This window comes from Macaca mulatta, chromosome 11 (assembly GCF_049350105.2).
Source record: "Macaca mulatta isolate MMU2019108-1 chromosome 11, T2T-MMU8v2.0, whole genome shotgun sequence".
NCBI classification, from domain to species: Eukaryota; Metazoa; Chordata; class Mammalia; order Primates; family Cercopithecidae; genus Macaca; species Macaca mulatta.
The window spans coordinates 130135014-130161003 of NC_133416.1; the positions used below are offsets into that span (position 1 = coordinate 130135014).

General features: G+C 43.0%; 1 protein-coding gene and 2 long non-coding RNA genes across 3 annotated transcripts; 2 read left to right on the forward strand and 1 right to left on the reverse strand.

Annotated features, from left to right (window-relative positions):
* The first annotated feature begins 1622 nt into the window (after positions 1–1622).
* On the forward strand, positions 1623–23330 carry DENR (density regulated re-initiation and release factor). Its single transcript, XM_015151759.3, has 8 exons — positions 1623–1749; positions 2492–2606; positions 13786–13805; positions 14449–14533; positions 17448–17531; positions 19642–19758; positions 21215–21354; positions 21467–23330. The coding sequence occupies exons 2-8, from the start codon at positions 2501–2503 to the stop codon at positions 21509–21511; spliced, it is 597 nt and encodes a 198-aa protein (XP_015007245.1). The 5' UTR covers positions 1623–1749; positions 2492–2500; the 3' UTR covers positions 21512–23330.
* LOC144333193 (uncharacterized) lies at positions 7870–10322 on the reverse strand. The gene is made up of 2 exons (XR_013401658.1): positions 9808–10322; positions 7870–9673 (listed from the first exon to the last, which is right to left on the reverse strand). It is a non-coding gene; the product is annotated as an uncharacterized LOC144333193 (long non-coding RNA).
* Positions 8419–13007, forward strand: LOC144333198 (uncharacterized). Its single transcript, XR_013401663.1, has 2 exons — positions 8419–9745; positions 12782–13007. It is a non-coding gene; the product is annotated as an uncharacterized LOC144333198 (long non-coding RNA).
* Positions 23331–25990: the final 2660 nt, after the last annotated feature.

Sequence of the window (25990 nt, forward strand, 5' to 3'; positions counted from 1 at the left end):
AAGATGTTATCAATGACAATGCCTGCCGAAACTTCATTAGCAATTTTAATTTCACCTCATCTGGTGGTCCTGTGATCTCGCCCTGCCTCCATTTGCTTTGTGATATTTTATTACCTTGTGAAGTATGTGATCTCTGTGACCCACACCCTATTCGTGCACTCCCTCCCCTTTTAAAAATCGCTAATAAAAACTTGCTGGTTTTATGGCTCGGGGAACATCACAGATCCTGCGAGACATGTGATGTCTCCCCCGGACACCCACCTTTAAATTTCTCTCTCTCGTGCTCTTTCCCTACCCAGCCGAGACACTTAGGAAATAGAAAAGAACCCACGTTAAACATCGGGAGTGGGTTCTCCCGATATTGCAGTGTTATTCCCATTTCACAAACGGGACTCAGGCTGAATAGGAAGGGATTTTCTCAAGACGAAACGAGACACAAGGTACGTGGTTAAGTCTACCAGGCTTCAGCCTCCTGAGAAAGTCTGAGATAGGGTAGATTAACTCCAATTTAGAACACCTATAAGATAGGTAAACACAAAGGTGATAAAAAATTATCTTTAGTCAGTGAGACTGTGGGCAATGAAAGACACATAGATAGCATTGATATTATCTTTTCAAGAGTTTCCCCTGGGCTGGGTGCGGTGGCTCATGCCTGTAATCCGATCACTTAGGAGGTCGAGGCTGGCGGATCACCTGAAGTCGGGAGATTGAGACCAGCCTGATCAACATGCAGAAACCCCGTCTCTACTAAAAATACAAAATTAGCCGGGCATGGTGGCGCATGCCTGTAATCCCAACTACTCAGGAGGCTGAGGCAGGAGAATAGCTTGTGGTTCCAACTACTTGGAAGGTCGAGGCTGCAGTGAGCCGTGTTTGTGCAACTGCACTCCATCCAGCCTAGGTGACAGTGAGACGCTGTCAACACATAAAGGATGAAGAAAGGAAGGGAGGGAGGGAGGAAGTAAGGAAAGAAGGAAGAAAAGGAGGGAGGGAAGGGGAAGAGAGAGAGAGAGACAGAGACAGAAAGAAAGAAAAAGAAGAAAGAGAAAGAAAAGAAAGAGAGAGAGAAAAGGAGGAAAGAAAGAATTCCTTTAATTTAGTGTATGGTGTTAAAATGCAACCACACGCTCTATCCCGCAGAGAGAAAGGAAGAGAGGAAGGAAAGAAGGAAGGGAGGGTGGAAGGGAGGAAGGAAGTGAGGGAGGGAGAAAACATTCCTTTAATTTAGTGTATGGTGTTAAAATGCAACCAAAAGCTCTATCCGGCTGCAATCTCCCCGCACAGGAGTGATTTATGCAGTAGTTGGAGGTTAGTCAGAACTCCAGGATACACCGCAGACACCGGGGCGATGATCCTCCGGCCCATTAATAGGGAGTCATTTCTGACTCACGTGCACTCTCTGCCGTTACAGGTCGCGCTCCCCTCGGCGCACCCGTCTCGAGGATTCATCCTCTCCAACGGGTGACTAGCACCGCCTACCGGCGGCCCGCCTCTTGGCCGCTTGGCCACGCCCCCGCCCTGGAGCGCAAGGCGCATGATCCCCAATTTTTCTCCGCCCCCGTCTTCCGGCTTCTCGCGACATCCGCCCAGCGGCGGTCGGAGTCTCGCGATAAAGGCTCATTGTCTCGCGGGAGCGCTGCTGGCGGACTGGCTTTCGGGCGGCCGTGGCCGGGGAGGCGAGTTGCATGTGTCGGTTCAGCTGGCGATAGCGGCGGGAGCGGAGCCGGCGGGGCCTGTGCGACCGCCTGGGTAACGACACCAAGTGCTTCTCCCGCTCCCCAGAAGCTCGTAGAGAGTGTGGGGGAAGCTGAGATGCTGCCTGGCGGAAGGGGGCCGGGCCGGGCGTCTCCACACCCCCGCCCACAAGGGCCCCTTCTGGCGTCCCCGGGGTTGCTCCTTCGCCTCAGACCTGGTCGCCCTTGTCCCCTCAGTGCTCTTACATTCTGTCCTCGTTTTCTGTTCACATCCTCCTTAGGCTCTGGTCACCCCGCCCCCTCCCATGCCCTTTTTAGAGTCCCCAGGCCCTTCCCGTGGCGTTTAGCTGCCCCCACACCGTGCACCCCGGGCTCCTCTGATGACCCACCCCTCGTTCCTTGGCATTTCCAGCCTCTGCATTCGGCACCTTTGTAGCCCTTCTCTCTTAGTGCAGTTTGCATCCCTCCCAGACCACCCTTAGACCTTTTTGCTCCGTGTCTGCCTAGGGTACTCACCCCATCTTTCCTTCCCCATTGCTTCCTCTTTTTTACTAGTGAGTGCCTCTGCCCCATCCTTCATGGTCCATTTGCTGCTTCCTTCCCTGTAGGTCTGTGGACCAAGGAGATCTTGTGCCTGGGATTGCTTATATTTTATGAATCGAATGCAGCTTGTGTCCCCCACTCAACAACAAAATTGAAACAGCTTCGGGTTGGGGGGATTTCTGTTGAGAGGAATGCTGTTCTTCTGGGGTCTTCATTCTAAAATAGTGAGGGTGTGTTATTTTCCTTGCTTACAGGTTTGTGAAATGGCTGCTGACATTTCGGAATCCAGCGGGGCTGATTGCAAAGGAGACTCAAGGAACAGTGCCAAGTTAGATGCCGATTACCCACTTCGAGTCCTTTATTGTGGAGGCAAGTGTTGGTAGCCACAGAATGACTTTTACTCACTATATTTTTATGCATTATAATAATAGTTTGACATTTGGTGGTACTAAGTTTTTTCCCCCATCTTTTTCATTTGGTGAATTTGTGCTGGGGGAGAGGAGTGCTGGGGAGGAGGAGGCATGAATTAACAGCTTCCCAATCTGAGTGATTTGTGTCTGGCTACTCTGACTGAAGAAGCTTACAGTCCGTTTGGAATAGAGATGTGCAGCTAGGTTATTTCAGCCTGCAGGTCCTCAAGGTGTACGCTAGTCTAGCTATCAAAGGAGGGCTTCTTGGAAGATCCTGAGTTAAGGATGGCAAGAACTGGATGAGAAGGTGGGGAAGGGCGTCCCAGACAAAGCGAACGACTATGTAGAAAAAGCTTGATGGTGGCCGGGCGTGGTGGCTCACGCCTGTAATCCCAGCACTTTGGGAGGCCGAGACGGGTGGATCACGAGGTCAGGAGATCGAGACCATCCTGGCTAACACGGTGAAACCCGGTCTCTACTAAAAATACAAAAATTAGCCGGGCGCGGTGGCGGGCGCCTGTAGTCCCAGCTACTCGGGAGGCTGAGGCAGGAGAATAGCGTGAACCCGGGAGGCGGAGCTTGCAGTGAGTGGAGATTGCACCACTGCACTCCAGCCTGAATGACGGAGCGAGACTCCATCTCAAAAAAAAAAAAAAAAGAAAAAACTTGATGGCTGATGGCTGTGAAGAAGCGACCAGCTTTGAGTTTGTATGGTGTATCGTATAGGGAGGGTGCCCATTAAGGAGTGAGAGAAGGTGAGGTTGGAGTGTTGGGTGGTAGGACAGTTAGGAAAGTCTTCTTGGTTTGAATCATGATATATGCATTAGGTTTAATCAAGATCTTTTTCACTTTCAAGTGTTTTTCTTCATTTTCAATATAGAAATATTTGTGAATTGTAAATGCTGTATGTATTCGCATCTTGGAAACTTTCAGAAAAATTTGAAGATACAGGACAGTAAAAGGGCAAGTAAATATTTTTTCAGTAAATATTTCTCAGAACTTACTGTGTGCCTAGTGATGTTTTAGGTGCTGCGGCTTGAATAGTGAATAAGTCAAAAGATCCTTGTTCACATGGACCTTACATTCTGTGACTACAGTAGAGACCTCATCTGACATTTAAGTACCATAGAAGGAGAAATGATGTCATTGAGTTAAAAAATTCTAACAATTCATTATTTATTGAGTATCTTCGATAGTGAAATAAACTTAGCACACAGTACCTCAGCAAGAGAGTAGGCGGTGAAACTTTTTGTAGGGCTTGTTGAGTTAGGTTACAATATTGGTCTTACTTGGTTATATTATTTGCGTTTGGAGTTACAGACCAGGGCTTGCATTTTGACTCCAGCACTTACCGGGTTTGTGACCCCAGGCAGGTTACTTGATTTCTCTATTCAAGTAACTTTCCCAGGGTCCTTTTCTAAGGTCTGTAAAATGAAGATAATGATTACGTCTTAAGTCAGATGATTCGTATAAAGTTCCAGGTACAGCAACTAACATGAGAATTTAGTTCATGAAATGCTATTACTATATTAGAAAAGTATACTAGTTTGGTTTCTTCACCTTTGTGTGGCAGATGTAGTAGAGAGCTATTGTACTCTTTCATCAAATTTAGGAGTCCATATTTTATAAGGTACACTATTGTTTTAGGTTCCACTAAGAAAAAGTGATACCAGTTAGATGGACATGACATAATTAGAAGATGTAGCCCTATAAAAATTTTAAAAATACGTTAGAATTGATGAAATACAGTATATGAAGACCATGCTGTTAAATTGCTTATGTCATTCCTAAAGTAGCTTTTATAGTATTACACTATTCAGACCAACCCACCGATAATTTATGTTGACAGGAGGCCACTAATCTTTTGGAGAAGGTTTTTTTTTTTTTTTTTTTTTTTGAGATGAAGTTTCACTCTTTTGAGACGGAGTCTCGCTCTGTCGCCCAGGCTGGAGTGCAGTGGCGCGATCTCGGCTCACTGCAAGCTCCGCCTCCCGGGTTCACGCCATTCTCCTGCCTCAGCCTCCCGAGTAGCTGGGACTACAGGCGCCCACAACCGCGCCCGGCTAATTTTTTGTATTTTTAGTAGAGACGGGGTTTCACCGTGGTCTCGATCTCCTGACCTTGTGATCCGCCCGCCTCGGCCTCCCAAAGTGCTGGGATTACAGGCGTGAGCCACCGTGCCCGGCCGAAGTTTCACTCTTGTTGCCCAGGTTGGAGTGCAATGGCGTGATTTCGGCTCACTGCAATCTCTTGCCTCCCAAGTTCAAGCGATTCTCCTGTCTCAGCCTCTGGAGTAGCTGGAATTACAGGCATGTGCCACCACGCCCGGCTAATTTTGTATTTTTAGTAGAGACGGGGTTTCTCCATGTTGGTCAGGCTGGTCTCGAACTCCTGACCTCTGGTGATCTGTCCACCTCAGCCTCCCAAAGTGCTGGGATTACAGGTGTGAGCCACCGTGCCCGGCAAAAGGTTTATTCTTTTCATTTCCTTCTCTACTTTGTATTGGTGTATAGGCAGTAGGATGGGGAAAAGGATACTTTTTCATTAAGGAGTTTAAGGTCTAGTTAATGAGAAACATCGAGGGAATATTAAATGGTATTGACTATAACAATGAATTAGACATTCAGGAAAGGGGGAGGTCTTTGTTCAGAGGGAAGTAGAGAAGTTTTCAAGGAAGTAGGGTTTGAGTTAAGCCTTAGGTGATGGGTAGAACTTGCAAGGAAGGGATTAATAAAAACAATATAGTAGCAAATTTTATTATAGTATCTTCAGGAGAGACAGAAGAAAGGGCAGATGGTAGCAGAATGCTGGATTGGAGTATAGTGAGAAACGAGGAAGTCATTTTGTCTTCAGGGTTGAGACCTCAGACGCTGAAGTCTACCTCAGTTTAAATCCTGGCTCTGCCTTTTACTGACATTGTGACCTTGGCCAATTCACTCATCCATGAAATGGGGCATCACAGTAGAGACTACGTCAGAGGGTTCTTGAGTAAGTGAAGTAACACAAGGAAAATGTGTAACAATGTTTGGCACATGGTAAGTTCTCGGCAAATGTTATATGTTATTATCCCTGAAAGTCAGATGAGAAGTTCAGAGTATTCTAGAGAATACTAGCTTAGAGAAGTTCAGATTATTGCTATAGTCTCCATCGTCTATGAGGGACTTAGGTTGATGCAAAAGTAATTGCAGTTTTTGCCATTAAAAGTAACAGCAAAAACTGCAATTACTTTTGCACCAACCTAATCGGGTTTTTTGTTTGTTTGTTTTTTGAGATGGAGTCTCACTCTGTCGCCCAGGCTCGAGTGCAGTGGCGCGATCTTGGCTCACTGCAAGCTCTGCCTACCGGGTTCATGCCATTCTCCTGCCTCAGCCTCCTGAGTAGCTGGGACTACAGGCGCCCACAACCACTCCTGGCTAATTTGTTTGTATTTTTAGTAGAGACGGGTTACACCATGTTAGCCAGGATGGTCTCAATCTTCTGACCTTGTAATCCGCCCACCTCGGCCTCCCAAAGTGCTGGGATTACAGGTGTGAGCCACTGTGCCCAGCCCCTAATAGTTTTTTGAGCAGGAAAATAAAGTGACAAGAGATTAATATGCTGCATTATTTGGAGGAAATAGAACCCACAAATTTGAAGGCCACTTTCAGAAATGTAGGTTTGAGGTAAATAAGTGCCTTGTTGAGAGTGTAAGCGGTATAAAAGTAAATAAAGAGGGTTAATTAAAGAAAAGATAAACAGTTTAATGGTGAAAAAAGAAAAAAATTTAGGTGAATTCCATGTTTCGCAACTGAGAAAGTTGAAAAACCAGAACACCACTAAAAATGATGACTTTGAGAAAGATTAGATTTGGAGATAGATAATAGGCTGACTTCCAATACAGTGTATTTGAGTTTCTCCAAACGGAAGAATCCAAGTATGCTGCATTTGGCAGCAGAGAGAGACAGTATATGAGCTTTTCTAAGGGAAAAAGAGGGAAAAGTCAGAAAGATTCTTGGGGTGTACCTGGAGCGAGGTGAGCTGGGTGGATTTTACCACATAGAGAATTGCTTAGTTGGTGAGAAGTTTGAAAGCTCGGTGAAAATGTCAGTCTCTAGAAATCTTGTTTTAGTTTTCTGTAATCATGAATTAAAACCAAGGGGCTGGGTGCGGTGGCTCATACTTGTAATCCCAGCACTTTGGGAGGCTGAGGCAGGCAGATCATGAGGTCAGGAGTTCAAGACCAGCCTGGCCAACATAGTGAAACCCCGTCTCTACTAAAAATAAAAAAATTAGCCAGGCATGGTGGCAGGCACCTGTAATCCCAGCTTCTTGGGAGGCTGAGGCAGGAGAATCACTTGAACCGGGGAGGCAAAGGTTGCAGCGAGCCGAGATCACGCCATTGTACTCCAGCCCGGGCAACAGTGCTAGACCCTGTCTCAAAAAAAAAAAACACAAAAACTGAAGATGTGAGAAAAACTGATCACATTTATTTTAGCAAGATGCTCAGAATATAGGTTTCTGTTACATTTTTATATGATGATTACCTGTGAAACACCACTTTAAATTTGGAAACGTATGTGAGTAAAGAATAATATCTATTCCCTGTGACCTCAAAGGGTCAGTGAACTAGGACTAAAGTGGAAGCTACCGAAAGGTGCCTTTCTACCTTGTCGACTCTCTCCAGAACAATACAGACTTCCACTTAATGTAAAAACTTCTTATGCTTAATTGAAGAAACCAGTAGTAGAGATAGGAATAGACTGTACCTTTTAGTTTCTTTCTAACATTACCTTTTTGTAAAAGGAGTAGATTTTGTTAGCCAGCTTGGTAAGAAAGTATGATGACATTGTTAATAGAGTCCACATCATAACCAACAATTTACAAAGACTATGAACAATTTTTACTTAGTATCTCTGATGTATAAGGTCCTCGGCTAAGTTCTGTGGAGGCATGTAAATTGGCAGCGGCTCTATCTGTCTACACATAACTTACACAGGGAAGATGATGAATGCTGAAAGAAAGAGACAAGAAATAGGCCGGGCACGGTGGCTCACACCGGTAATCCCAGGACTTTGGGAGGCCAAGGTGGGTGGATCACCTGAGGTCAGGAGTTCAAGACCAGCCCGGCCAATATGGTGAAACCCTGTCTCTACTAAAAATACAAAAATTAGCTGGGCGTGGTGGCAGGCACCTGTAATCCCAGCTACTCGGGAGGCTGAGTCAGGAGAATCGCTTAAACCTGGGAGGCGGAGGTTGCAATGAGCTAAGATCGTGCCACTGCACTCAGCCTTTGAGAGCAAAACTCCGTCTCAGAAAAAAAAAAAAAAAAAAGAGAGAAGAAGTAAAGATTAAGGACTAATCCTTAAGGAGGGGAGAGATTTGTAGGAAATTAGGGGGAGACTTCATAGAGGCAACCACAGCCAAATGGGGATTTGAAGGAAAGGTTGCATTCAGGCAAGACAGAAGGGCTGAAGGTTGGACTTGCCGGGCAGAGGTGTGGAGGTAGGAAAGTATTTAATAGTGAGTAGTGTAGAGGGAGTTTCGAGTGTTACAGTTTGGTTGTAATATGGAATTCATGAAGAGGGGCAGCCAGAAATTACGGCAATGTGGTTTGGGGTCAAGTTCTGGGGCACTTGATTTGTAGATAATTTTAAGCCATTGAAAATTTTGGAGCAGTGAAGTTACATGAAGATGAATCTGGCAGCAAGATAACAGTTGAAGGAGGCAGGCTTATTAGCCAGGCTATAATAAAACTTTAGACAAAATTAATGAGCATTTAAACGAGTGGCATAAGTGAGGAAGAGAGGTTGAAAAATAAATTATGATGGTAGGATCAACAGTATAAAGCAGTTAATCACATTTGAGGACAAGGGAGAGGGGAGAAATAAACTGGATGTGGTTTTGGCAGACATTTCGTATTGTTGGAGTGCTTAGAGAAGAGGGAAAACCTTCCAATAGAATACCTAACTGATTAAAGAGAAAAGTAGAAGCGATAGTGACATAGGCATTTTTCTTATCATTCCTTCCCCTTCCCTCCCTTTACCCTTTTGCAAAAAGAAGGATGCAAATTAGAGAATTTGCTCTCAGCTAAAGTCTGGGGTTTCAGAGAGCAGCTTGAATTCATTTAGGAAACACGTTTTAAGCATCTGCTCTGTGGCAAGCTTTGTGCTCCATGTACAGAAGTAAGACATAATTATCTCCTGGAAACTTAGCTTAACTGGGAAGACAAACATTTTAACAGGTGAGTTATAATGTACTAATTGTATACTAGAGGGCTGATCAGACTTCAGTGAGAATAAAGAACCAACCAGTAGTTCTACTTGGGAGAACTGAAAAAATGGAAACTTAAAGTATTGAGTGGATTTTATGTTTGTATATTTAATCTTCAAAACTGAAATATTATGGTTTTATTGATGATAAGTTTCTCAATTGTATAAGTGGTGGGGCCGGGATTAAAATCTAAGACAAGCCATTATAACATCAGCTTCAAGGAAATTTTGCAGAATCTTGAAGGATGAGTAGGTGTTTGCTGAAAAGAATGGCATGGATAGAAGTTCATTGTTGGACCATGGGGTGGTAGGAGTTGAGTCTGGAGAAGTACGATAAGATGTTTGAAAAGTTCTTAATCTGGGAAGTGATGTGATTGGTTATATCTTTTTGGATAATAACTGTTTGGAAGGAAGGAGGAAGTACCTGAAATGGGTTGAAACTGGCCACAGAAATCAAGTTTAAGAGACTTTATTTTTATTTTTATTTTTTCCACCCTCCTCCCCAAATTTAGAAGACTTTAAAGTATGAGATGATTGAGGCTTAGTGACACTGTGTGCAAAGTTAGTGATTTTGGTGACTGTTGACAGTGAAATTTGTAATTGAAAATACTGACTTTCAGGAAATTATTTGATTGTGGCTATTCATTCTCTGTTATAGAAAGGCATTTTTTTGTTTGTTTGTTTTTGAGACAGAGTCTTGCTCTGTTGCCCAGACTAGAATGCAATGGCATGATCTCGGCTCACTGCAACCTCCGTGTCCCCGGTTCAAGCGATTTTCCTGCCTCAGCCTCCCGACTCAGCTGGGATTACAGGCGCCTGCCACTGTGCCTGGCTGATTTTTGTATTTTTTGTAGAGATGGGATTTCACCATCTTGGCCAGGCTGGTCTCAAACTCCTGACCTCGTGATCCACCCTCCTCAGCCTCCCAAAGCGTTGGGATTACAGGTGTGAGCCACCACACCGGGCCGCTCTGATGTATTCTTAAGACTAGATTTAGTTTATGATCTTCTGCCAAGACCATCACAGAACTGCTGTTAACTTCAGTGCATTTTATCAAGAGGTACCTGGCTGTGGATTAGTCCCATTCCATGTGGTGGTAACTTTGCTCATTTGGCCAGGCACAGTGACTCACACCTCTTATTCCAACACTTTGGGAGGCCAAGGCTGGCAGATCATTTGAGCTCAGGAGTTCGAGACCAGCTTGGGCAACATAGTGAGACCCTGCCTCCACAAAAACTTAAATAAATTAGCCAGGTGTTGCAAACGCCTGTAGTTCCAGCAGTTCCAGCTACTCGGAGGCTGTAGTGGGGTGAACACTTAAGCCCAGGAGTTCAAGGCTTCATGAGTTAATGATCACATCACTGCACTACTGCCTGGGTGACAAAGCGAGACTCTTGTCTCTTTAACAAAAAAAAAAAAAAAAAAAAGCTGGAGTCTAGAGGCTTAATTTTTTTTTTTTTTTTTTTGAGACGAAGTGGAGTCTAGAGGCTTAATTTTTTTTTTTTTTTTTTTTTTTTTGAGACAAAGTCTCTCGCTGTTGCCCAGGCTGGAGTGCAGTGGCACAATCTCAGCTCACTGCAGCCTCTACCTCCCAGGATCAAGCAATTCTCCTGCCTCAGCCTTCCCAGTACCTGGGACTACAGGTGTGGACCACCACACCCGGCTAATATTTGTATTTTTAGTAGAGATGGGATTTCACCATGTTGGCCAGGCTGGTCTTTAACTCCTGACCTCAAGTAATCCACCCACCTCGGCCTCCCAAAGTGCTGGGATTATGGATGTGAGCCACCACACCCGGCCTAGAGGCTTAATTAGATTAAAGTTAAACAGATTTTGGCAAGAAGGTTCCGTGGATGATGTTTTGTTCGTCATGTTGCATTGCATCAAAAGCTCATAATGTTTGATGTTTCACTATTAGTGATGCTAAGTTTGAAGGTGATGGCTAGATGTTTGCATTGAAAAGGTTTTCCCTTTCCAAATAAGTAAGTGATCTGTAGAGAGAAATTGACTTTTTTAAAGAACTTAAAGGAGCTGCCCCAATTTTTATTGCATTAGAATTTTGCTGAACCGGGCCAGGTGTGTTGGCTCACACCTGTAATCACAGCACTTGGGAGGCTGAGGCCAAGGTGGGCAGATCACTTGAGGCCAGGAGTTCAAGACCAGCCTGGCCAACATGGTAAAACCCTGTCTCTACTAAAAATACAAAAATTAGCTGGGTGTAGTGACACACACCTGTAATCCCAGCTACTCGGGAGGCTGAGCTACGAGAATCACTTGAACCTAGGAGGTAGAGGTTGCAGCCAGCTGAGATGGTACCACTGCACTCCAGCCTGGGCAACAGAGCAAGAACCCAATTTATTTATTTTTTTCTGAACTAAATATTATTTGAAATTGTATACAAAATTTGTAGCTTTAGTATTTACTGTAATGGTATTTAGCCAATAATTTTTTTTTTTTTTTTTTTTTTTTTTTTTTTTTTTTTGAGACGGAGTCTCGCTCTGTCGCCCAGGCTGGAGTGCAATGGCCAGATCTCAGCTCACTGCAAGCTCCGCCTCCCGGGTTCACACCATTCTCCTGCCTCAGCCTCCCGAGTAGCTGGGACCACAGGCGCCGCCACCTCGCCCGGCTAATTTTTTGTGTTTTTAGTAGAGACGGGGTTTCGCCGTGTTAGCCAGGATGGTCTCGATCTCCTGACCTTGTGATCCGCCCGTCTCGGCCTCCCAAAGTGCTGGGATTACAGGCTTGAGCCACCGCGCCCGGCCTTTAGCCAATAATTATATAGTTATATCCTGAAAGTGTGGCTGAACAACTATGCCTAGTATTTGAACTTGAACTGTGAGGAATATGGGGCTGTGGCTAACCAGGGAGATCTTTGGTAGAAAGAACCCTAAACTATAATAGACTCGACTGGACAAAACCGCTGGATTCCAGTTTTCTTCTGCCACATACCACCTTTGTCATTGAATGAGCTATTTAACTCTTTTAGTGCCCCATCTATAAAATAGTGATTGTGTGGTAGCATGGTAGAATGTTAGTAGGGTAAGGTGAAGGGAGATCATTTTCAGCTGTCTGGTGCCACTAAGTTGCTTGTTTACTTTGTGTAATCTAAGTTAGTGCTTAATCGCATGAGCATCAGAAACAGGCACATTCAAATCCTATTATCCAGATGCAAGTGGTTACGTACACTAAGCCTCATTTTCATCATCAGAATATAGATATGGTGCTTCTTGTCTTACAAAGTTGCGACAAGTAAACATAATAATGGATGCAAGGCATAGTAAAGCATTTGGCACATACTAGGTGCCCAGTGTGTGGTAATTGCTGTGATTACATGGTGTACCACCTTTCTCTCCCTTGTACCACCTTTTTCTCCCTCAAAAATCTCAGGATATTGGACACACTGAACTATTCCATTCTAAACCTTAAAAATAAAATAAACAGTTGACGCAGTATTAGAATTACAGTTAAAATTGGGAAGCTTTTTCAGTTCTTCTAGTCCCTTATTAGCCTGTACAGGCTGTAACACTGAATGATAGGATTGAACCAAGATTCCTTCTAGCTTTACACTTTCGTGATCTTGTGTAGCATAATATGAAAAAGCTTTGGCAACATAGCAAGATCCTGTCTCTACAAAAATAAAAAACTTAGCTGTACATAGTGGCTCACACCTGTAGTCCCAGCTACTTGGGAAGCTGAAGTGGGAGGATTACTTGAGCTGAGGAGTTCGAGGCTGTAGTGAGCCATGGGCACACCACTACACTCCAGCCTGGATGACAGAGTGAGAGTAAGACCCTGACTCTAAAAAAATAGGCCGAGCATGGTGCCTCACACCTGTAATCCCAGCACTTTGGGAGGCTGAGGCAGGTGGATCACCTGAGGTCAGGAGTTTGAGACCAGTCTGGCCAACATGGTGAAACCCCATCTCTACTAAAAATACAATAATTAGCCGGGCGTGGTGGCACATGCTTGTAATCCCAGCTACTCGGGAGGCTGAGGCAGGAGAATTTCTTGAGCCTGGGAGACAGAAGTTGCGGTGAGCCAAGATCGTGCCACTGCACTCCAGCCTGGCAGAAAGAACAAGACTCTGTCTCAAAAAAAAAAAAAAAGAAAAATGTATTGCAAAAAGATGGTAGTAAAAATGCAGCTAAAGTTTATAAATTTATCAGTATAAATAAAAAATGGTGGCTGTTTTGGTAAACTATCAGAAGAAATAACCAGGCTGGGAACAGTGCTTCACGCCTGTGATCCTAGCACTTTGGGAAGCTAAGGTAGGTGGATCGCTTAAGCCCAGAAGTTTGAGACCAGCCTGGGCAACATGGTAAAACCTTGTCTTTACAAAAACTTAGCTGGGCATGGTAGTGTGTGTCTATAGACCCATTTAGTCGGGAGGCTGAGGTGGGAGGATCGTTTGAGCCCCCAGAGGGGTGGAGGCTGCAGTGAGCCATGATTGCACCACTGCACCCCAGGCTGGGCAGCAGAGCGAGACCATGTCTCAAAAGAAAAGAAATAACCAGTTTCCTTCAAACCCTGTTGTATGGGGGAATTGTTCTTGTCTTAGCTTAATTTTTGACTCACTGAAATGATTATGGTAAGACCTCATTATATACAAAATAGCATACTTTGATGCTCCATCAGCTGACGGAGACACTCTTTAGATGAAAAAATCAAGATAGTATCATCTCATAATCATGTGCCTTTTACCTCCAAAGTCTCATAACCATGTGCCTTTTACCTCACTGAAGAGTGGCATTTGAAAAGTGGTATAGAAAACTTACAGGAAAAATGTAAAAATGAAGCATTTTCTCAAGTATAAAAGTTAAGGATAAGCCCTGCGTGTGTGTGTACATATAGATTTAACATTTCAAATCTTTTTTCTTTTTATTTCCTCAGTCTGTTCATTACCAACAGAGGTAAGTCCTTTATTTATTTATTTATTTTTTACCTTATGTATTTGAAGTTATTCTTGGTTTTAAAGCTACCTTGAGAACTTTTTTTTATTTTTCATTTTTGATTATTTGATAGTAAAGCTTTAACCTTTTCTAGAGAACTTTGGTTTAGAATAATTTTATGGTCTTATAAATTATTTTCTAAATTTAGACCTTAAATCATACATGTGCATCTTTTGCACATGGCTGTGCATTTTGGATTTTTGCATAGGATTTATGAATAGTCAGCTCATAAAATAAGAGTAACCTTAATGCCAAAATCTACACGAATGAGCAGAGGAAAGAAAGAGCAAATAAATTGTGTGTAAGACTTTCTAAGTCAGGCTCTGTGAGCAAGTCATGAAAATGAGGCACTTATGTGCTCAAAGCAAGAAATAGAGGGAGAAGAAATAAACTGATTCCGTGGAGAGGTACCTAATTCTTCTTAATATCTAATTTCTTACGAGACATATTCTGGTTGAATACAGATTTCCTGTGGATAAGAAGTCAGATGGGAGTGGTTTGTTTTATTCTTTGTATTAACAAGCATAGGGAGTGATTTTTAATTACAACATATTGTTTGACTGAAAATGTTTTGTTGTGACTCAGTTCTTTTTTTTTCTCCTAGTACTGTGAATATATGCCTGATGTTGCTAAATGTAGACAATGGTTAGAGAAGAATTTTCCAAATGAATTTGCAAAACTTACTGTAGGTATGAAAATTTTTTTTCTTGCATTAAATTTCTGTACCTGAGACAAATGCATGTATGGCATTATTCTAAAGATGCGAAAGTCCTCCTTTAGTAGGATATTACAGAATTAACATTTATCTCTGTTAGCTGTTTAAGTTCTCTCTGAGATAGGATAGGTCTGAATATCAACTTTCTTATATAAAAAAAGTAAATGGGCCGAGTTCAGTGGCTCACATCTATAATCCCAGCACTTTGGGAGGCTGAAGCAGGCGGATAACAAGGTCAGGAGATGGAGATCATCTTGGCTAACACGGTGAAACGCCGCCTCTACTAAAAATACCAAAAAAAAAAAAAAAATTTAGCCAGGCGTGGTGGTGGGCGCCTGTAGTCCCAGCTACTCGGGAGGCTGAGGCAGGAGAATGGTGTGAATCCAGGAGGTGGAGCTTGCAGTGAGCCAAGATCGTGCCACTGCACTCCAGCCCAGCCTGGGCGACAGAGTGAGACTCCTTCTCAAGCAAACAAACAAAAAGTAAGTGATTGGGTGGGCACAGTGCCTCACACCTGTAATCCCAGCACTTTGGGAGGCTGAGGTGGGCGGATCACCTGAGGTCGGGAGTTCAAGACCAGCCTGATCAACATGGAGAAACCCTATTTCTACTAAAAGTGCAAAATTAGCCCAGCATGGTGGTGCATGCCTGTAATCCCAGCTACTCGGGAGGCTGAGGCAGAAGAATTGCTGGAACCCAGGAGGCAGAGGTTGCAGTGAGCCAAGATGGCACCATTGCACTCCAGCCTGGGCAACAAGAGCAAAACTCTGTCTCAAAAAAACAAAATTAAAAAAAGTAAATGATTTAGGGGCAAATATATATTGATTTTATTGTAAGCATACTATGTGCTACACACTGTTTCAGATTCTGAGGATAAGCCAGTAAATAAAAAGATTTCCTACTCTTGTGGCAATTACATTCTAGAAAGGGAGACAGATTAAATAAGCAAAACATATAGTATATAGACAGTAATAAGCAGGAAACGGGGAGATGAGAATTGGTGGGAAGGAATTTGAAATATTAGGTAGTACCTAGGGAAGATTTTGCTGAAAAGGTGGCAGTTGATTTTTTGGGAACTGAGGGAATGAGTCATTTGGGTATCTGGCAGAACATTCCTAGGCGGAGGACACAGCCTGAGGAGAGGCCCTGAGCAGAAGCTCTGCTAGTATATTCAGGAAACAACAAGTAAGCCTTTGTGTCTGGAGCTTATTGAAGGACCGGAGAAGAGTTTGATACGAAGTAAGAGTAGACCACACCGGGTTGGGCAGTGTGGGCCATTTTGGCTTTTGCTCTTAGTTAGATGAGGAGCTCTTGGAGGAGTTTAAACAGAAGAGTGATGAGGTCTGACTTGTTTCAGCAGTATCACTTAGGCTGCTCTGCTAAGAATAAACCAAAGAGGCCGGGAGTGGTGGCTCACACCTATAATTGCAGCACTTTGGGAGGCTGAGGCAGGTGAATCGTTTGAGTCCAGGAGTTCGAGACCAGCCTGAGCAACATGGTAAAGCCCTGTCTCTACAAAAAACGCAAAATTATCTGGGCATGGTGGCACATGAGCCTATAGCCTCAGCTACTCGAGAGGCTGAGGCAGGAGGATTACTTGATCCCAGCAGATTGAGGCACCCCAGCCTGAGCAACAGAGCGAGACCCTGTCTCAAAAAAACAAACAAAAATGTCAAAAGAGGGTCATAGGCAGAAAAGCAGGGGGAGACCAGACAGGAGGCTGTTGTGATGACTGAGGTCAGAATGGTAGTGGTGAGGTGGTGAAAAGTGATCAGATAGGAGTATATTTTGAAGGTAGAACTGACAGGATTTTCTGATTTGTTGGGCGTAGTGTGAATAAAAGGGACATCTAGGGTTTTGGTTTAAGCAACTAAAAAAATGGAGTTGCTGGCCGGGCATGGTGGTTCACGCGTGTAATCCCAGCATTTTGGGAGGCCGAGGTGGGTGGATCACAAGGTCAGGAGATCAAGACCATCCTGGCTAACATGGTGAAACCCTGTCGCTACTAAAAATACAAAAAATTAGCTGGCCATGGTGGTGGGCGTCTGTAGTCCCAGCTACTTTGGGAGGCTAAGGCGGGAGAATGGCGTGAACCTGGGAGGCGGAGCTTGCAGTGAGCTGAGATCCAGCCACGGCACTCCAGCCTGGGCGACAGAGCGAGACTCCGTCTCAAAAAAAAAAAAAAAAAAAAAATAGAGTTGCCGTTGCCGGAGGTGGGAAGACTGTGGAGGAACAGAATTCCTCAGTTTGCTCATATTGATGGCTTCTCTTGCAAGATTGGTAAAAATGAAGGCAGTAGCAGGAAGAAGAGAAAGCCTGGTCTGGGAACAGGCCTGCCCAGAGACACCCAGTGCTGCCCCACTCATTGCTCCTTGACTTTCAGGTGATTTCTCTGACACACAAATCCCTAACTTGATAAGTCCCTTTTGGCTGGTAGCTACTTCATCACTGTCAGTGGTTGAATAAAAACCCTCAAGTCTGGTTTTATATTCAGTCTACATGGTTGGCCCTGAACAGGACCTTACTGGGATAGGATCATGTCTGAGCGGGTGAGGAGCTGTTCTCCAGATGGTAACAAAATTAGTAAGTTTAGATGCTAGAGCACTCCTGCAGAGCCCAAGTGTTTTGTGCTCCCTTCTTGTGGCTAAAAATTTTAGCCCTCACATATCAAAAGACTGGGTTTTCTCTTCTGTTACCATACACTTACCATAATGACTTTAGAACTAGACTTGAATAGGAATCTAGCAGTGTAATCCATTGCTTTACAAATGTCATGCTCAGCTGTTGGTAAGATGCCTTATTTGTATATGAGGTTGCTCAAAGGTGATTTCTTTTTTTTAACAGTGTGAGATGATGTTCATGCTTTTGTATTTCATTTTTATATCTAGAAAATTCACCCAAACAAGAAGCTGGAATTAGTGAGGGTCAAGGAACAGCAGGGGAAGAAGAGGAAAAGAAAAAACAGAAGAGAGGTAAGACCTAAATTCATATCTTGATTTGTACAGTCATACCGTCACTACGATAGAAGACGTAAGTAATTAAAAGGGTTCCCAAAGCTAGGCGCAATGGTGGGTGCCTATAGTCCCAGCTTCTTAGGGAGCTGAGGCAGGAGGATCACTTAAGCCCAAGAGTTCAAGGCTGTAGTATGTAATGATCGTTCCTCCAAATAGCCATGCACTCTATCCTGGGCAACATAGTGAGACCTCATCTCTTACAAAAAGGAGGAGGTTCCCGGTGTTAATACCATGTACCTGTTACTATAGTTCCCCATGTATATCATACAGAGGGGCACATACTAATAGTCTCAAGATCATGGTTGGATGTGGTATGATTTGGACTTTGTCAGTAAATTGGACCTAGGAAAACATGCTTATTTGCCCTGTTTGTATGTAAAAAACAGACAGCTAAAATTCCTGTGTATTCTATTTAAGTAGAGTGAGGACATTTATATAAAAGATGTTATCTTCTTATTACTTCTGATAGCTCAGTTGAAAACTTTGTTTTACAGCTGTTGCATATGCTTGACTCACTCCTTCTTCTCAGACCAACTCCTGATGCTGTGGATCCTGTACCTACCTGTTTGGTTTTCATTCATTATTCTCCCTATGACTGAAACTCACTCACAAATATTTTCAGGACTTTGTGTCTTAAAAAAAAAAAAAACTCTCCCCAAAGCTCATGCCTTTCTTTGCCTTATCCCTCTCCTTTCCTTAGCCAGATTTCTTTACTAAGGCCAGACTCACTATCCCCCGTTCTGTTCTGTGGTTCACTCTTCACTCCTCAGTCCATCCTAACCTGACTTCCTGACCACTGCAGCTCTTCCAGTAAGGGTCAGCAGTGGCTTAGTCATTGCTAAATAATAAGCACATACGCACTCCCTCTTTGCTGAAACATTGTCACTCCTTAGTTTCTGTTCCTTCCTAGCTCTCCTATCACTCCTCCTTAGTCTTCTGTGTGGACTTCTGTTCCTTCTGTCCTTTAAAAGTCAGTGTTTTTCAGGATTCTGTCCTAGGCCCACTTCTCATTCTTCATGTTCTTGTTGGATGATTCTATCACATTCCTAACTTCCGCTGCCCACTATACACTTAAAATTCCCAAATCTGTATCTCTGAATCTGGCCTGTGTCTCTAGCCTAGAAGTGTGCTTGATCCCAGAAGCACCTCAAACACTGCACTTTGGAAATTAAGCTTGCTGAGTCTCAAGTCCCAAATTGATTCTTTTCTTCTTCTCCGTTTTGGTTAGTGACCATACAATTTATTCAGTCATCTAAACCAGAGCCCTGAGAACCATCTTACTTTCTCTCTCTCCCTTCACTCAGTTCGCGTTTCTGTTCTTTCTCCTCCCTCCTCTCCTGCCTGTGGCCTAGTGGCTATTACTGTTGGCACTGCTTTACTTTCCATTTTTTGCCTGAGCTAATGCAGGAACCTCTGTAGGGGCCTTTCTATCAGTCTTACTCTTCACAGATCCACCGAAAAACAGATCCAGTGGCTGCTATGTATGTAATCTTTTGCTTTTCTGACTTCATGTGCTACATATTCATAAGCATCCTTCAATCAAGTGAAGTTCCCAAATATAATGCCTTTTCTTATCTCTGTACTTGTTCCCTTTCCCTGGAATGTCCTTTCTTATGCCTCTCCAACCTTTTTGCTTTTACCTGGACCTTTCCTTATTCTTCAAAACTCCACCTAGATGTTACTTCCTCTCGGAACCTTTCTGTGTCCTCTGGAAGCAGACTAACTTGTCGCTCTGCAAAGCTATCATAAAGTCTTATTCATGGATCCTATTATTGTATATATCAGGTTGCTGTAATTTTTTTTTTACTCTCTTCATTAGGCTGTGAGTCCCTGGAGGGCAGGGGCTATGGTCTGTTCATCTTTGTATCCTCAGCCCTTAGCCCAGTGCTGGGCACATAGTAGGTACTTAATACGTGTTTATTGAATGAATACCTGGATGTGTTTAGTAATTTTGTATTAGAGAAAAAGAAAGTTAAACTTTTTGAAAATTAATAAATTTAAAGACAGTATTCTCTTATTATGTCAAAAACAAAACGACTAATGCTAAGCTCTTTCTTAATAAATAAAGGTGGAAGGGGTCAAATAAAACAGAAAAAGAAGACCGTACCACAAAAGGTTACTATAGCCAAAATTCCCAGAGCAAAGAAGAAATATGTGACAAGAGTGTGTGGCCTTGCAACTTTTGGTGAGTTCAGGGTTAAGTATATTTAAAATGTGTGAACTATTTTCTCTCTCTGTCTCCCTCTATCTCTCTCTCACATACCATGAAAACTTCACAGGTCTGTTTTTTGCTAAGAAGATAAATTTTGTATTTCTCATTACACCTTCAAAATCAAATTTTAGAGAAATGTCAAAAATCTTCTATAGAGGGTACTTTTTACTTTCTGGAATTCCTGCTTGGGCACATTTTATGTGGATGAGGAGGACTGGGGAGGATTTTGTTTGAAACCAGCCAGTGCTGCTCCTCTGTCCTCTGCAGGCATGGTGGCAGAAGGTTGCAAAATGGCTCATCCCCTCTGGGAATGACAGCAGAGGGTGAGAAAGGTGGCAGAACATCCTACTTTAGAACCCCTCAGTTCCTGGAAGCCTTGAATGAGTAGTGAAACTGGGTGAAAATCTAAACCATGATCCCTCTGTAAGACAACACAGATTGAAAAACAATCAATAGTCCGGTCTGAGTACGATGGTGTTTACAACTAAATGATCACAACCACTTACAGATTTCTTTCTTCCTTCTTTACTCCCACTGCTTCACTTGACCAGCCTTAAAAAGAAAAAAGAGGCTGGGCGTGATGGCTCATGCTTGTTATAATCCCAACAGTTTGGGAGGCTGACATGGGTGGATCACCTGAGGTCAGGAGTTTGAGACCAGCCTGGCCAACTTGGTGAAACCCTGTCTCTACTAAAAATACAAAAATTAGCCAGGCATGGTGGCACATGCCTGTAATCCCAGCTGTTCAGGAGGCTGAGTCAGGAGAATCGCTTGAATCCGGGAGATGGATGTTGCAGTGAGCCAAGATCGAGCCACTGCACTCCAGTCTGGGCAACAGAGCAAGACTCCATCTCAAAAAAAAAAAAAGCGCCGGGCGCAGTGGCTCATGCGTGTAATCCCAGCACTTTGGGAGGCGGAGGCTGGCGGATCACGAGATCAGGAGATTGAGACCATCCTGGCTAACACAGTGAAACCCCGTCTCTACTAAAAATACAAAAAAGTTAGCTGGGCGTGGCAGCGTGCGCCTCTTGTCCCAGCTGCTGGGGAGGCTGAGGCAGGAGAATGGCGTGAACCCGGGAGGCGGAGCATGCAGTGAGCCGAGATTTTGCGCCACTGCACTCTAGCCTGGGTGACAGCAAGGACTCCATCTCAAAAATAAAATAAATAAAGTGTCCCTGGATTTATTTTGGTCTTACATGAGTTAGGGGTAGTATAGATGATTCTGTTTTTATATATTGAGCCTTTATTTGACCTTCAAAGTGTAAACTGCATTGTTAAGATCTCTATGATAGTTTGTATTGTTCTGAAAGGAATATAAAACCCATTAACAATCTGTTTTATGAATTTAAAATGTAGATTAAATTTCAAAATGGAAAGACATCTTTGCACAATTCCAATTACAGTTCTTGCTCTTTTTTTAAAAAAATAGAAATTGATCTTAAAGAAGCACAAAGATTTTTTGCTCAAAAATTCTCCTGTGGTGCCTCAGTAACAGGGGAGGATGAAATTATCATTCAGGGAGACTTTACAGATGACATAATTGACGTCATTCAGGAAAAATGGCCAGAGGTGAGTACATGGAACACATACATCGCTAGAAGTAAGTTTTTAAAGCAAATTGCTTCCATTTTTTCTTAATTGCAAGCACAACTCACGAGATATAATTATTTGTGTTTTATAGGTAGATGATGACAGCATCGAAGATCTTGGAGAAGTAAAGAAGTGAATTTGAAAATTCGTCTATATTTAATGGCCTGAACTGAGAAGTTGATATGGCCAAAGGGAGAGAGGCCTTTTAAAAAATATATATATATATATTTATTCTACAGTAAAACTGTAGACTGCCCTCGTCCTTGGCATTTTCACTGTTCTGTACAAGGCTGCTTGTTTTTTTATTGCCAAAGTCAAATAAACGGGAGACTGTCATGCTCATGCATGAATAGAATTTAGTCAAATAAAAAATTTTGGTCATTTGGTACTGACTTTCTCTTTCTCTGTCTCTTTTTTTTTTTTTTAAAGACAGAGTCTCGCACTGTTGCCTGGGCTGGAATGCAGTGGTGTGATCTCGGGTCACTGCAACCTCCGCCTCCCGGGTTCAAGTGATTCTCCTGCCTCAGCCTCTCGAGTAGGTGGGATTACAGGTGCCCGCCATCACGCCCAACTAATTTTTGTAGTTTTAGTAGAGACAGGGTTTCACCATGTTGGCCAGGCTGGTCTCGAACTCCTGCCCTCGTGATTGGCCCACCTCGGCCTCCCAAAGTGCTGGTATTACAGACGTGAGCCACCATGCCTAGCCTGAGTTTCTCTTTCTCTCTTTTTAACTTTATTTTTTGAAAAACCCAGTAGACTTTTTGTGGGGAGCATTTTTGTTGTTTTACTGATCTAAAGCTGAGTGATTTTTTTAAAAGAATTTGGATTTGGCTTCCTCACCAGTAATATGTCTCCTTGCTTCTTTGATGTGATAGTTTTGAGATGGGTGAGAATCTAATAGATTTGTGGTTGAAGTTGAATTTGCTTTGTTGTTGGGAAGTCCACCCTATGGGCACAATAACATACTGTTGGTAGGAGTTGTTCGAGCTATTCTGGAGATTATTTGGTAAAGTATACTAAAAGCCTTAAACCATGTATGTGCACTGTTTGAACCAGTAAGCCACTTCTTTGACATTAGAAGACAGAAGAAATAATCAGCCTTGCATAAAACTTACAGATGAAAGTATTCATCACAATATTATTTATAATGAAAAATTGCAAATGTTATAAATGAACAATTGGAAAATGGTTAAAGAAGTGATGGTGCATTGTGTGGTAGAATATTATGCATATGTTTAAAGAATCATATTTTCTAAGATTATTTGGAAACATGTTTGGTAATGTCAAGTGGAGTACCCCAGAAACATTTTAGACATTTATCATCATCATTGTTCTGAGTGGAAGGCCGTTCGGAGAGGCTAGAGGCTCTTATTCTGGCTATAAATTATGTGAGTAAAATTCTGCTAACCATTAAAAATACTGTACACCCATCCTCAATATATAGTCCTGGAAATAGCAATTGAAACATGTCTTCTCACAAGAGAAAATGACAGTTTTAATGATGCATTAGATGAATTTAAACTTTAAGTCAGGTGCTGCAAATTGGAAAGAGGACTTGGGGTGTTTTAAATTGCTGTGGACACTTAAACTTAGAACCCATGGAACCCTTGTTTATTGCCATGCAAATTACAATCTTGAATGAGTGTTTTTTAAAAAATAAAGTATTAGAAAAATGTGTAATAAAGATGTAAAATTAAAAAATGGAATTCTGCATTAACTGTGGATTTTACTAAATAGAATTACCGGTGAAACTAATCTATCCATCGAGACTATCTGGTATGTATTACGTATGTAGTCTGTTGGTGCTGAAAGATGTCTGTGTGCCTGTATCAACATGTGACTTCATGTAAAGTTTCTTCATGTTCACAGTTCTTAGCAAATGCAGTTTCAATCCATAGATAGCCAGCAGTGGATGTTACTACAGGAAAATGCAGGATTAAAATTGTCCTTGTGTATAACATGTGTGAATCACTTTTTTAAACTGAAATTTAAAATGTAACATAGTCTAATCTCTGATTAAAATGTACTAATAGGGCCAAGCTGCTTTGTTGCACGGCTGTAATCCCAGCCGAGGTGAGAGGATCACTTGAGCCCAGGAGTTCAAGACTAGCCTGGGCAATGTGGCAAGACCCTGTCCCTACAAAAAATAAGAAAATTAGCCAGGTGTGGTGGTGGGTGCCTGCAGTCCCAGCTACTTGGGAGGCTGAGGGGAAAGGATCACTTGAACCTGGGAGGTTGAGGCTGCAGTGAACCAAGATCATGACACTGCACTCCAGCCTGGGCAACAGTGAAACCTGGTCTCAAAAAAAAAAAAAGTACTAATAGTTCAAAAATTGACTTTACACATTCTCACAGTCTACCATTTTTAGTAAAAAACATGAAGCTTTAAGCAGCCTTATAAGAGATTTCCCATGATTAAGCTGGCAACTCTTAGTGCAGATACTTTTTGTGTATAGTTTTGATAAGTAATATTTCATTCATTTTTAAAAACATGACAATGAGTGATGTTAAACTTTTTATTATTACATAAAAGTCAGTCTGTGGTAGCTTTCTCACTCTTAGTTTAAAAGTTGATAAATTACTGTTTTAAAGGTGAATTTTACCTTTTAGTTCCCTGTTCTCATTATTTACTAAATTCCTTTATTTAGGAAATCAAATAGGGAGACTGGGAAAAGTTCATTGGGAACTTCAGTTTGGATTAGACTGTGAGTATAAAATCAGATGCAGTGTCATTCATGTAGCTTTCACCTCTGTCATTTTTTTAAAGTTATGTATTATTTTTAAATTTTTTTGTTTGTTTTAAAGAAAACCTTTGGGGAGCGAAGGTAAAATGATTGAGATTTTTAATTTGCACCTAGTCATCATAATCCTTTTACCATACTCAGTTACTATTTATGAACCATAATCAAAATGAGCCTAATTTCTTACTAGTCTAGATACACAATTGTATTCATTTTTGAGATTAGGTCTCGCTCTGTTGCCCCGGCTGGAATGCAGTGGTGTGATCACAGCTCACTGCAGCCTTGACCTCCCAGGCTCAAGTGATCCTCCCACTTCAGCTTTTGGAGTAGCTGAGACTGAAGGCACATACCACCATGCCCGGCTAATGTTAATTTTTTTTTTTTTTTTTTTTTGAGACGGAGTCTCGCTCTGTCGCCCAGGCTGGAGTGCAGTGGCGCGATCGATCGCCGCTCACTGCAAGCCCCGCCACCTCCCGGGTTCATGCCATTCTCCTGCCTCAGCCTCCCTAGAAGCTGGGACTACAGGTGCCCGCCACCACACCTGGCTAATTTTTTTGTATTTTTAGTAGAGACGGGGTTTCACCGTTTTTGCCAGGGTGGTCTCTATCTCCTGATCTCATGATCCGCCTGCCTTGGCCTCCCAAAGTGCTGGGATTACAGGCGTGAGCCACCGCGCTTAGCCAAAAATACCAAGTCTTACAATGGTGAAACCTAAGAAACATGAATTAAAACGCTCCTGACTTCAAAAATTGACATTCAACCCACATTCCTTTACATCTCATCACCACCAACTTACTGCAGTCATCTACTGCTAGGCTGTTTTTAGCAACTACTCAGAATTTGTTTATTTATTGGCATTTCTGTGATGATCAGGGAAGTAGACCACCTTTTTGTGTTTATTGGCTATTTGGTTTTGGGTTCTGGTGGTGGTGGTGAGGTTTTTTTGTTTGTTTTTTGTGTTTTGGGGTTTTTTTTGAGACAGAGTCTCCCTCTATTGCCCAGACTGGAGTGGTGTGGCGCAATATTGGCTCACTGCAACCTCCGCCTCCTGGGTTCAAGCGATTCTCCTGCCTCAGCCTCCCGGGTAGCTGGGACTACAGGCACGCACCACCACACCTGGCTAGTTTTTTTTTGTGTGTGTATTTTTAATAGTGACGGATTTGCCATATTAACCAGGCTGGTCTTGAACTCCCGATCTCATGGTCCGCCCACCTCAGCCTCTCTATGCTGGGATTACAGGCATGAGCCACTACGCCTGGCCTTGTTTTTGTTTTTTGAGTCAGGGTCTCACTGTCGGTCAGGCTGGAATGCAGTGGCATGATCACAGCTCATTGGAGCCTCCATCTCCTAGCTCAAGTGATCCTCCTGTCTCAGCCTCCTGAGTAGCTGAGACCAGAAGAGTGCACCACCATGCCCAGTTAACTTTAAAAAAAAATTTATGCCAGGCAAGGTGCCTCATGCCTGTAATCCCAGCACTTTGGGAGGCCAAGGCAGGTGGATCATGTTCCTTTACATCTCATTCCTTTACATCTCATCACCACCAACAGGGTTCAAGTGATTCTCCTGCCTCAACCTCCCGAGTAGCTGGGATTACAGGTGCCCGACATCACGTCCAGCTAATTTTGTTTGTTTGTTTGTTTTAGTAGAAACAGAGTGTTACCATGTTGGCCAGGCTGGTCTCAAACTTCTGGCTTCAAATGACTTGTCCACCTCGGCCTCCCAAAGTGCTGGGATTGGCCGGGTGCGGTGGCTCATGCCTGTAATCCCAGCACTTTGGGAAGGCAAGGTGGGCAGATCACCTGAGGTTGGGAGTTCGAGACCAGCCTGACCAACATGGAGAAACCGCGTCTCTACTAAAAATACAAAATTAGCCA

Bases quoted from the DNA above. Each gene is read 5' to 3' on its own strand.
- DENR (XM_015151759.3), top strand. From the start codon at position 2,501: ATGGCTGCTGACATTTCGGAATCCAGCGGGGCTGATTGCAAAGGAGAC. The intron at 14,534-17,447 runs GTATGAAAATTT...TTTTATATCTAG, and splicing joins ATTTGCAAAACTTACTGTAG to AAAATTCACCCAAACAAGAA. The intron at 17,532-19,641 runs GTAAGACCTAAA...TAATAAATAAAG, and splicing joins AAAGAAAAAACAGAAGAGAG to GTGGAAGGGGTCAAATAAAA.